Here is a 13202-nt window from a genome sequence, read left to right as displayed (position 1 = left end):
TCCATCTTGAATTTCATCAGGATTCGAACTGAGATTCACTTAGAAATTTTCATTGATAGGACTTGTGTTGTTTAATTCTTAGATTATTTTTGAATTTAATTCGTAAAACCGTAATTTAATTTTTCTCAGTTTTGATTTTGTATTTTAGAGAAATAAATTATTTGATGAATTTTGCAAAGCTTGTTGTCTTCACTCTTTTTTGCTACTTATTTTAAGAGTATATACTAGTAACAACAGGATGGCAAAACCTTCTATGACCTTGTCTTGGCTACATGCTCTATAGCATTACTCCGGACAAGAGTAAGTCCGTCTCCGGCATTCTCACCGGTAATGCCGGGTAATTCTTTTTCAATGTCCCTGCATCAATACAATGTGATTTAATCTGACCGATCATGATGTTAACCTGATAGACCACTGCAACTGTATGTTCTCTCTTGACCTTTATGTCCCATATAAGTTACATTAGAGGCTGAAAAGCTGCAAATATCGTTCATTTCTCAGTCAGCCACAACCAAACCTAGGAATACGAGCTCCGCAATGCATAGTGTGAGTCATCTTTCCAAGGCTGCCTTTAGTATCATGGACACAATGGCAACGGTTTGGGAAAATTCCCCCAGTCCTAGTCGGGGTATGATCCCTAACAGCCACAACACTGATTAATGTTGCCGCCCGGCAGCTTGTGTCGTTGTCTTGCGTGCCGTCGATGCTACCAAGATGGGTGTCGTAGGTCAGGCAAAAGAATCTCTGCCAGCCCTGGCTGCCTCTAGCAGTCAAAGAGCTAAAGGAGCTTTACATTTTCACTTCAGAATGTTGACACATCATATGACACAGGTTCAACAAGGTAACCACCCAGACGGTTGTCGACTTGGTTCATACTGTCAATGCAACTTTACCGATGGCGCTACAAACAAGAATACGCCGTTTGAAAACCTGGCTATGGTCGCAGACCTGCATTTCGCAACATGTAAGAAGATGGAGGTCGGACAGTATATCATTAACAATAGCATATTTCCAAGATGTGCAAGACCCCGAACCTCGATATGTGCTTCTTGAAAACAGCATCCGTAGTACTGCTCTATCCAAAAGAAAATGGTCGTGCGGAGTTGCTGGTGCAGTACATCTCGAGCTACTTTCTGCCATTTGAAACATTTATCAATGTTATCGGCAAACTCAAAAAGTAAGTCATGATTAATTATGCCACACAGAGCAAGGTGGTGTTTGTTCAACAAGCTCGTTATCTAGCTGATACGAAAAAGTTGAATACTGCCTGGCTAGCCTCGCTATTGCCACAAGAAACGACTAATATGACCACGCCGACGCCAACTTGAGGATGTTAATGAAGAGATTACAGACTGCTTCAGCTTTGGCAAGTTCGCCACAAAAATAACCTGTATGACCCACGATTTTTTCCTTGGTTATTGCAGAATGCAATTATCAGGTAGGCGGACATGATAACTTTCCACAGTGTATACTATTACCAACATATTCGATGTTTGTACGCAAGATTATCCGCGTACACCGTCGCTCCAATCCGTGAAACATCGACAATGATGATATTTTCTGAGTGAATGCTGTGGAAGGGTCAATCTTTCAAAGCTCGCCATTTCGATGCCGGCCATGATGGCGTTACTGGTGGCAGATACCGACTTGCACAACTGCATGCAGGAGATGGACCACCATCATAATGGCCTTTTCTACCATGATTACGGGCTGCCAGCAGTTCGTTGTTAACGACCAGTTAGCCTGTCAAATTAATGCCCAGCAAATGTCATAGCATCCAGGCATTTATTCGCTGCATTTCTCCCATTTACACTCAGTAAAGAACATAGCCAATATCACCACTGCAGACGCTTTATAAGCGTTTATGGAGGTCGTGGGCAACGCTTTCAAACCACTTTGCATATGGAATCATATTTTCACAAAATGATAGCGGTTATCACATACATCAATCAGAATAACAGTTCATAAACCAGTGAACTGTCTGCGTCGTATTTGCAACTCTTATTGTGGGCGTAAACAGATTTGCTAACCATTCCCCGATTTAGTGGACTCATGCATTTGTTTGCAATACAACAGTTTCATATGGATATCATGGCTGTAGGTTAGATTTGCGTGTCCGCAGGGGAGTTAACTCACCCACACAACATATCATATCACTCTGCTTATAAGGGAATAATAATGTCGTTACACCCAAAAATCCCCGACCTATAATATGTATGTATGTTTGCTCGACTGGGATCGGATAGTTGTAATTTAATCGGCAGACAATGAACAGTACAAACGTGCAATAAACATGATGGATGGAGTTCATTACCCACTGATAGCTGTATCTCAGAGTAACCATTTCGAGTGGATTGGGCTATTGTGAACACTTGTTGATATCAACATTGCGATCACCTTCGTTTCTGACGAACATCCATGAAACCTACCACCCTTGACAATATCTTCGTCTTGACCGATTCAAAACTCAAGACAATTGCAGACCAAATATATAAATATGTAAGGGACAAAGTTGCATTCGAAGATCAGTTGAATCTCGCAGTTCAAGAAGATCATTATTGGAATCAAGAGCACATAAAATACGGGCTGCATCGCAAGTGGCGTGCGCATTAGTGTCAACTGAAGAATTGTCGAGAAACAAACTAATATACAGCGGTAATGTCAAATCCGGCGAGGAGATCGCGAAATATGTTGATGAGGGTTTCTTCATGAACTATGAGTTGTCTCTTTATGAAATAAACACATACAAACAACAGAATAATCGAAACGATAGATTTCTGAATAAATTATATTCACAGCGCAACTCAAGCAAACAACGCATTTATCGAATAACAATGAAACACAAGATATGTTGCTTCTCATTTGCTGCACGGCTCTAAAAAATATGTTTTGAACAAATGCATCGCGCTCTTGCATATCCATACTATTACCTACTTTGAATGAAGTTCTCAAAGCTAAATGGCTTCTTGGTACCAAATGTACCTTTCTTACATTACATACTACCAGTAGTGAAGTGGTCGGCAAGATATATTAGTTAGACTCGAAGAAGGGAAAAAATGATATAGTATAGATTCATTGGGGCCACCGATGACGAATTTCGCCATTAAGAACATCATATCAACCGATGATTAGGTAGCCAAACAAAACAATGCACTGATAGACTTACATTGGAAGGTGCATCAGTTAGGAAAAAAATACTTCCAAAACGCCTAAAAGAGAAAGTACGCAACCGATATAGTGCCCGGAAAAATCGGAGTCTAAGGAAATAAAGGTATTTACGTCGGGTTTTACTGCATTTTTAACACATTTTTGGCCACATTATGTCTGCGAAATGGGAGTTAAGTAACTTTTGTAAGGACATACAGAGGCAATCCAACTGTGATAACCTGGGTGAAAATTGAGCACATGACAATTGGATTGGAGCCCGAAGATTTATTAACAGAGATACCACTAGTCTTTAAAAAATGAACATCGAAAACGAAGGTAATGTTGGCACCAGCTACTAAGACTGGTATAGAAAACAACGACAAGCAATTATTAATAGTATCATCGTGTGCAGTGCGTTCTCAGCCATTTAACAATGTCATCTTCAGCAAGGTGCATAACCTGAAGTCCACCAGGGAACTTTGTCAGTGGAGAGTTGTTTACAGTGTGTGACATGGTCTGCAGAACTCCACAGCAACAGGAAGAGTTAGTGGCCTGGTCATATCGGGCAAGGTTGACTGCACAACGACCCTCTCCTGTCCAAAATCCGTTCAGTGTGGTCCACAGATGATGCGGAAGGTTGAAGCCTGGAGGTCAGATCGATGTTTTAGCTACGAGAGAGTTGTTTACAACATATGTTGAAGACCACTCGACACGCCATGCCGAAATAGCTGTCATATCCTCTGACAACGAACCGAACCAGATTAGACGTCTCGAGGTCATGCGGACTGCTGAATGGGAGGTGATGTCCATGTACAGTGAAAGGTTCTCACTGGCAAAGACCGTAACCAACACTTTTGTGGTTGCATCCTGGCGAAACAAATGTGGCGGAGGAATGCTGCTGGATACCGACAACCATGGTAAAGGAGTAGTACGTAGAGTTCATGAGATTAGGCGCATTGTTGTGTTGAGCTGGACATCATTTTGTGTGCGAGCACAATACTCGGCTGTCGAATAACAGAGGACCAGAGCTGATATATTTAATGTCTGAGCACTAGCGCAAAACAAGCAATGAATATAGCCATGATATAGAAACATTTCTTTGAGACATTCGACACCAGCTGTTTACATGTTTGTGTCCCAGGAGAGACCCTCTCAGTTTCATTAGTAAAACATGGATCATAATATCACATTAGGTATATAAAATATTTCCAAAAGATACATACTGCAACCGGAACTCTAACCGTTGGTAAGCTTGGCGGATATAAAATATCAATTATGTCAGCTAAGATGCTTTTTTTATGCATCTAGCTAACTGCTACGAGTTTTCTGTATTGTAATAACGTTGACATTTAAAGTGAGGTATAATAACTAAATTGCAACGCTTATATGAACACCATTGTCAACAGTAGATGGTATAATTCTGTTGGATGAATTGAAAGCCTATCACGTGTATATACTCAAAGTTTCAAAAGGTTGTCAGTAGTTCAGTTGTAATAGGTAGCTAAGCGGAACAAGGTACGCACTGACATAAGACAAATACGTGCAGTCAGATTGGACGTGAGCAAGACGACTTAAAGCTATCTGAGCAAATACTTGTTTTAGGTATAGACGTAGTAGAATGAACAATAATTCATAATCTGAATATATATCAGGTAGATGGTTTAAACATTATGTAGTAGTAACAGTAGGAGCAGCTGTGACTCACGCACATACATGAGACGGAATTGTACGTATCGCCTTTAAAGACCTGCTAGTGATTATGCCAATCTGGTCATGTAGGCGCATTTACTCACTTAAAACGGAACATTAATTGTTGTTCTAAAATGTAATGCTAATATAGTATGATCCAAGTCTATTCCATCCTGGTTATTAATTGTTGTGCACCTTAACTGTAATCAAGAAACTTCCAGACAAAATTATGATGTTGATGGAATTTCAGAGTAGTGCCCATTTACTAAACTGGGCCATGAAAGGACCACGTCTAGTGTATTCGTTACAATGTAGGGTAACAGGTTTTGTTTTCCAGTATGTGTATCTTTCACTGAGAAAAAAGCAGCTCGCTACATTCCTTACCGGTTGTACAGGATCACACTTTTATGTTCACTTCGTCCAACATTGTCGAAGTACTTTAATAACTAGTTTTGCTGTATATGTTTGTCTAGGCTAGTAAACAACGACCTTCCAGAGGAATATGGACTGATGAGGATTACTATAAAGTGAATAGGCGTGATGTAAAGGTATGTTTAATCAAATTTAAAAAAGATATCCGTTACTTAAGTCGTCTTTACTCAACTCATACTTGAACATTATGATCTTTAGTATAGTAGGGTAGGATTGTCAGTATTAATAGCAGTAGAGACAGTAGCAGCTGAAGCTGAAGTCGTAGTTAGGTTTTAGTAATATTAGTAAATAATGATATGTGATATCAATTTGTCGTGTAGAGATGAGAAGAGTATAAGTATGCACGGGTAGCTTACTTGCACATATTTGGCACAAAACAAGGTAGTCGCAAATCTGAGGTGGACCCCGATTATGGATACTCAATATCGCATGCTCCGCGGAATGGCGCCCACCACTAAGTCTAAATTAACCGGATCTTCCCTGACGACGGTCCTGGCTCTGAATATGACAACTTGTTCAACAATTTAATGTAATAAATGATCATCAGCAAGAAATAGGTCCTTGTATTACTATTACATTTTGGAAAAAACGCCTGTGAAATTTAAGTCTTCATAATAAATCTGGAGCCGTGTTTGCTGAGTTTTATGCGTGCCGGACTTACTACCGAATGAGTCCAGATTCTAATCTTGCCATCGGACAAGCAAATCTAAGATACCTTGGTATATCTTAGTGCAAGTCACTTTGCTCAGATTCTCTTTACATTAAATAACATACTTGTATTGCGGTGCCGTCAACCACTCAACTAAAATAAAGAATATTAGACTAAATAGTTCTGCATTACAAGTATAATGTTACTTGTACATATTTTGTACATATTTTGTGGTTGTTAGATGCTTTTGATTTGGAGTTTGGGTGTTAATGCCATTGTAGTACATGGTAGGCTATTAATGACGACCAGTTTATTTGCTGAAGGAAGAAAACGGGAATATTCCCGATTGAACCACGCCCCCACGGAAAACTACTGAATAACTTTCTCACATACATAGGTTGGTTGAGCCGAGAATCAAACTCACTCAGAGTTGAGAATTGTGAGTTATCTGCAAAGGCAAGTGAATAAGATTCAGTGTTCACGAGCTGCTACAACGTGTATCCCTTTAGTTACACATATTCGTTTGTATTTTATATTTTCTCTGCACTTTTGATTTTTTTTGTACTAATCATTCTGATTCTCATCAAGTGGTTCATTTGTATATACCATGAGCATCTCGGCTTCCTTGGGTCCGCACGTTGGTTCTCTGATAATAACTGATGGCATAATTGCATGTTCTCTTTCACTCTATCGAAGCAACTGATTTTCTATAGATTTGCTCATGTCCTCTATGTCTATAAGTCTCTTTATTCTATCAGGAAATTCACCAGTTATAGTTGAAAAGAAACAATTAGAACAGTGTAAATTTTTAAACCAATGGTTTGCGTTGTTTTAATCAAAGAAAGAATTATGAATGTATGTGTTAAAGTTTCTTTTTCTGACGGGCGCTATTAGAATAATCGTAAATTTTGAATGGATCAAGTATAATATTTACCATTAATATTTTTAGATTATATTGTAAGGAGTTGTACTTCAAATGCACCTTTAAACCGAGGAATGTTAAAGCATATCCATTTCAAATGTTTCACCACTTCAACACCAGCCATAGTTTCAATTGAAATAACAAAAAAGTAGACAATTCACAATGATCATCATCAACGTTGTCATCGTCACAGTCTTTGCACGTTGTCATCGTCATCGTCATCACCAGATAACCTCTGATCTCGTTTTCAGGCCTTATTTTACTCAAGTTTATCTCGCCAAGATATTTAGGTAAGTATAAATGGTACACATCAGTAAGACGATGGAAGTTGAAACAACTCATCAGTGAGACAAAAAAAAATTGCACCCATGCTCGAGATAAAGAAAACTGAAACACATCAATGATGTATGCCAGTGAGACATAAGACGTTCCAAAAATTAGTGAGTCAAATGAAAATGAGAAGTATTGTAACTATGATTAGATTTGGAAGCTTCATATAATTAACGACGATATCTTCAACTTTTGTGGTGAAAGTATTTTATTGCATATATTTGCGCAGTCAAACACGCTGCATGCTTTGTGATACATGAAATCTCTGTCTCTCTCTCTCCAAAGCAAGATATGGGTACATAACAGTGCGGAAACATACATGACCGTATTTAAAATAGATCGATTTGGAATGAACCGTACACGTAATGATGCAGCAAATATTACATATATGGGAAGCTGGGTGCATACAAAGTTAATAAGAGCAAATCATGAATATATATGAATCATCATCTTGAGCAATTCGAATAATAATAATAATAATAATAATAATGCTCTAAACGATATGCAGAAGGTACACATGTATATATTTAATCAGGCGAACAAAATACTTTACAACATTTCATATACATTTTGTATTTACATATAAACAGAAAGTCATCAAACGATGACACTATCATCAAACGATGACACTATCATCAAGCGATGACACTAATATCACGTTGCTACTATCCTTTCATATTTATCAGCTCTAGAATCGCTTCATTCTTTCAAAATCAAGGTTTGTAGCATCGTAGTTTCGAGGTGTGAAATAGTTAAACAGGATCATTACAAGTTTGGAAAGGAAAACGAGAATCTATCGTTTAGTGTAAAAGCCTTACATTAAGACAACTTGTTGAATAATTTAAATACTTCTATTACACACGACTACGAAAGCAACTCATAACACGTTTGATAAACTTTTGACAATTAAAAGACAACATCTGATCCTAAATCAAATATCAATGAAGGCATCGGGTATATATCCACAAATAGTGGTTTACAAAGACGATCTAACCAAAGATTATAATGATAACTTATTTTAATTATGACAATTATCTTTTTCTGCCAGTCATTAATTTAAACAGAGGACAACCTAAATAATTCAGAACTCAATCTTAGAACGATATATATGATTTGATTGCAGCTTTTATCATCTTTTTGTAAGTGACGTAGAGTTGTCTTGTCCGTGGTTGCGTTTTCTAGTAAACTTCAAAGATTAAATCTCTAATCCACCTGTAAACATACAAAAGGTAACAGCTGTAATATGCTGTAATATTTATATGTTCAAATACTGATGAAATATTGTATTTGTTTAATGTACTCTTCGAAGCAGGGCTTTCAGTCTATTGCACACATACAGACAGACAGACGAACACAGACACACATACATACATACATACATGCATACATACATACATACATACATACATACATACATATATATGTATGTACACGTTAAACAGCAACTAATACTTTAATACAATTTACGCTCTTGTGAGAGGAGTACGTGGTATGTACATAAAGAGAGAGAGAGAGAGAGAGAGAGAGAGAGAGAGAAAGAGAGAGAGAGTTTTTCTTACACATCAGATTCGTTTGGGATGTTCTTCAAATGTTGGTCTTTTAATACGGAACTGAAAGAAACGGTAATGATGATTGTAGTTGTGCATATCTTTCAATCATGCTAAATACTTGTAAAATAACGGTTATTATTTGCGTCCTACTCAGCAACAAACATAGCGACATTAATTAATATTGCACATGTATTTATATTACTAAAACTAAGCTAAATGACGAACCAACAAGAGGTAATTCAAATATTTTAATATATTTACATTTGATCTAAGTCATTATTCTGCTTTAGTAAGGCACCACCGACCATAAACTCTCTCTTTCTCACTCTCACTCTCTTAGAATGTAAAACTCTCCCCCTCTATCTAATCCTCTCCCTATCTCTCTCTCATCCTTTGGTCGTTTTGATTTAACTTTTACCATCATTCATAAGTCCAGATGTATCGTGGGTTACATAAACTAAACTCCCCCACTTTCGTCATGTTATAGATATTAGCCCTTATCTTGCTGCGATGGTCGAGAGAGAGAGAGAGAGAGAGATAGAGAGAGAGAGAGAGAGAGAGAGGCCTTTGGACATTTTCATAATTAATTAATTATACTGGATTTTGGAACATTATAGTATGTTTAAGAAATAATAACAAAAACAAAGCATTAAATACATCACCGCGTAACCGAGGGATTTACTATATAATGTCGACGCGGTTTGCAACTTTGTATCATTTATAAACACTGTAGATAAGTCCAAGGAATGTACACACGTATCGTTACGACGAACAATATTCTTGAAGGTTACTTGGTGTAATTTCTATTTCAAAGTTTAAATCCAGCCCAAATTCCTTTTCTCTCTCACTCCACATTTCTGCGAAGTTTGTCCGTTACGTATGAGAAAGGAGGGGGAACATTAATCAGCAAGGATTGTGATGAAAATGTGTACCATATTGAATTCATTTAGAAAACGAGAATTATTAATACTTTTTTATCGTCACTTGCATACGTCACTAGTGAGCAATGTGAGAGAAATCATCAGTGATCTTGAATCAACTGCAGACTTTCACTAGAATGTTTATATATGCATATCATTGTGCCATGGGCGGATCACAATTTGATATACCAATAGTACTGATATATCAAATTGCTTTAGACAAAACACTTTAAATGCAATGTTAATTTGAATGTATGTGCTCTCTCTGTCTCTCTCTGTCTCTCTCTCTCTCTGGGGCCCCGAGTGGCCGAGTGGTCTAAAGCGCTTTCCGTTACGGATCACTGCCATCTCACCTCTGTCTGCGTGGGTTCGAGTCTCGGATTCAGCCAATGTGGGTATGCGAGAAAGCTTGCCAGTAGCTTTTCGTCGGTCGGTGGTTCTTCCCTTGTTTTTCACGGGTTCTTCCTCCATATAGCCTATCGTGTGCTGAAAAATGGCGTTAAACCCTACAACAACAACAACTCTCTCTCTCTCTCTCTCTCTCTCTCTCTCTCTCTCTCTCTCTCTCTCTATATATATATATATATATATATATATATATATATATATATATATATATATATATATATATATATATATATATATATATATCTTTAACATATCTTTAAAATATATTCAGATCGCTACGACGTCTGCATTGTGACAGTTTATAGTGATGTCTAGCATTGGGACATCATGCTGCAGACATGTAGCATCATGTCCCACTCAGCCGCATTATGCTGACACCAGGCCGACCAGTCCTAACACTATCCCCTTAATTCTTACAGCCAAGCGAGGCAGTTGTTATGGCCATTTTGTAAGTCTTTGGTATGACTCGGCCGGGGTTCGAACCCGCGACCTCCCGCCTTCGTACAAAACCTCTTAGGCCACCGGATTGAATCTGTCTGCTGTATGACTGTTTATATATATATATATATATATATATATATATATATATATATATATATATATATATATATATATATATATATATATATATATATATATATATATATATATATATATGCACATGCCCCTAATGTTTCATGACTCTTGATGTTTCGTATCAATGGTATCTATCGTAACATAAAATAGAAGTTTACTTAAGGTACATTTAATTATATTTCGGTTGGGCCGATAGACAATTGACAAGCAACATAGGAGTGGGATAAAGAGAGATAACTGATAACGCTTACATTATACAGGATTATTATGACTCGATACCAATGTTACAGAATTGCAACAACATGTGTAGACGAGTAGACCTTTTCTTGGCATACGCATATTGTAATCCGTACTTTGCTTCATTTTTATTTTTTGCATTGGTCTTTGTTTGTAGAAAATAATTAGGATCTAATACAAATTATTTTTAAATAAGAAAATATATAACGGCATTTATTCTCTCTTTGTCTCTCCACCTGTGATGGCTGCTGAATCATTGTGTCAGTTTTATCTCATTTGACCCAGACCGCTCTATTTGTATCTATAATTGTAAAACTAACAATCTAGTGGGAGAAGAGAGACACAGCGATGATAATAAAACGTCTTATAGTATTCCTCTGGGAAATTCTTAAGTTGCTTCGCTTTCTGAGCTTTTATTTTCATTCATATTGATTAAATAAATAAAAGAGACGCATATGGTATGTAAAGATATTTAAATGTGGCTTAATAGCGCAACGTATAGCATTACAAAGGTTGCATGGTTGGCCTCAGCAGCAAGTACATCGAAACGAATGACGAAACGACCAGAGGTAATTCAAGTACGTTACAGTCATCTAAGGCATCGATATGCTTTAATTGCCATCACAGGTGACGATAGCATTATTTTATGTCTCTATATCTGTGTTCCGTATGTCAATTGTGCCATAATAGGCTACCATCAACATGCTAAATGACCAATCAGCAAAGAGCAAGGTTCTTGAAGATGCACGGGGCTTGCTGAGATTGTTTGATTTTCAATCTTCATGTTCTTTGTCTGTCGATTAGTCTGTCAGTTTAACTATCACCGATCCATATATATATATATATATATATATATATATATATATATATATATATATATATATATATATATATACAGAAACGTTGATGTAAAACTGATACACAGACATACTTAGGAACCAAGACAGTTTGATAGAGACGCTTCAGACATTTATTATTTAGAGTCTATCTGTTTTAGATCCTTAATATTGGTCAAATATAAGAAACAATATACAGAAAAAGAAGAGAAGAAAAAAAGATAAAATAGGTTGAAGTATGGTTACGCCAAGATATGGGCTTGTCTACTCGTCAACGCAATCTATTGCAAATTTGTATCTTTAGTCATGTAAGACTGTATGAATTTACCATGGAAACTGTACACATATCATTATAAGGACCCTGGATCCTCCTGTTTGCTTGGTGGAAATTCAGGTTGATTTAACTTAAATTATGTATTCTCGCTCACTCCACATATTCACAAAATCATCAGTATATGGGGGGGGGGGGTAATATTGAAATTAAAGTGGACTTTGAGGATAAAATGTTTAACATTTAAATCATTACAAATCGGATAATTTTATTTTCTCTCGTTATTATTTTTTTAAAAAAAATAATTGTTAACAAGTGAAATTCATCCTTGATCTTGAAAGTTTAAAACTAATATTATGCCGTCGACACCATACTTATTTTACGTATTTATAATTCGTGATGGTTTTAAAATTTGATATAACAATAATATTGGTATGTAAAACAGTTTCATTCCACTTCTTTAAAGACCATAGTATGCCTAATGTGTGTGGTATATCAATCTGTCTCACTCAATTAGAACGCATTGTTAATTATGTTTTATAGTCGGTATATGCATGTCATAATAGCTTGCGTTTTAATTTGATATAGCATAGACCAGCTCTAGACAACAACTACTTTACTTAACTTCCAGCTGTTAATAATTTTGCAAACTAAACGAAAGGGTGAAAAGGCAAAAATGGGAACAGATAGTGGGGCTACAACTTATTCCTATGAAATGCATAAATACCTTATCATTTGGAAAAAGGTCAACAGCACTTAATTGCCAAGGGATGCCAGTAATCTTGTCATCTTTTCCATCTGAAAATACATAGCAATATACATGTATATATATATATATATATATATATATATATATATATATATATATATATATATATATATATATATATATATAGATAGATAGATAGATAGATAGATAGATAGATAGATATTGCCAGCCAGACTTTACAAAGTTGGTATATTGACATGTTCCTATATAACAGGAAAACGTACAGAAAATGTATCTTTATCAATCTAACCATGTTTAAATCTATATATATTTTAATGAATCGATCAATATCGATTCGAATGATCAACATATATTTTCTTTTTACATTCATTAGCGTTATTGTTCTCTGGTGTAAACGTGTGCTTGTGCTTGTGCAAGTGTGTGTATTTGAGTATGTGTGTGGAGAAAATTGCTTTAGAGAACATGGTGTGTATTATATCATTTAATTTTTACAAGAACATGTTGG

General features: G+C 36.4%; 1 protein-coding gene across 2 annotated transcripts in view; it reads right to left on the bottom strand.

The window, feature by feature from the left end:
- Positions 1-7359: 7359 nt before the first annotated feature.
- The window catches only part of LOC149791330 (uncharacterized), a 187140-nt gene continuing 181297 nt past the window's right edge, over positions 7360-13202 (bottom strand). For both annotated transcript variants that reach the window (XM_089969860.1, XM_089969859.1), the window contains exons 62-64: positions 12695-12765; positions 8729-8779; positions 7360-8381 (exon numbers count right to left, since the gene is read on the bottom strand). In XM_089969860.1, coding sequence (XP_089825986.1) covers positions 8732-8779; positions 12695-12765 — 119 coding nt within the window. In that variant the 3' untranslated portion in view covers positions 7360-8381; positions 8729-8731. The remainder of the gene's footprint in view (positions 8382-8728; positions 8780-12694; positions 12766-13202) is intronic.

The sequence above is a fragment of the Sinohyriopsis cumingii genome, chromosome 9 (genome assembly GCF_028554795.1).
Source record: "Sinohyriopsis cumingii isolate HCF-2022 chromosome 9, ASM2855479v2, whole genome shotgun sequence".
NCBI lineage: Eukaryota > Metazoa > Mollusca > Bivalvia > Unionida > Unionidae > Sinohyriopsis > Sinohyriopsis cumingii.
The sequence above is the reverse complement of the archived record's forward strand: the minus strand, read 5'-3'. Positions and strand labels throughout refer to the sequence as shown.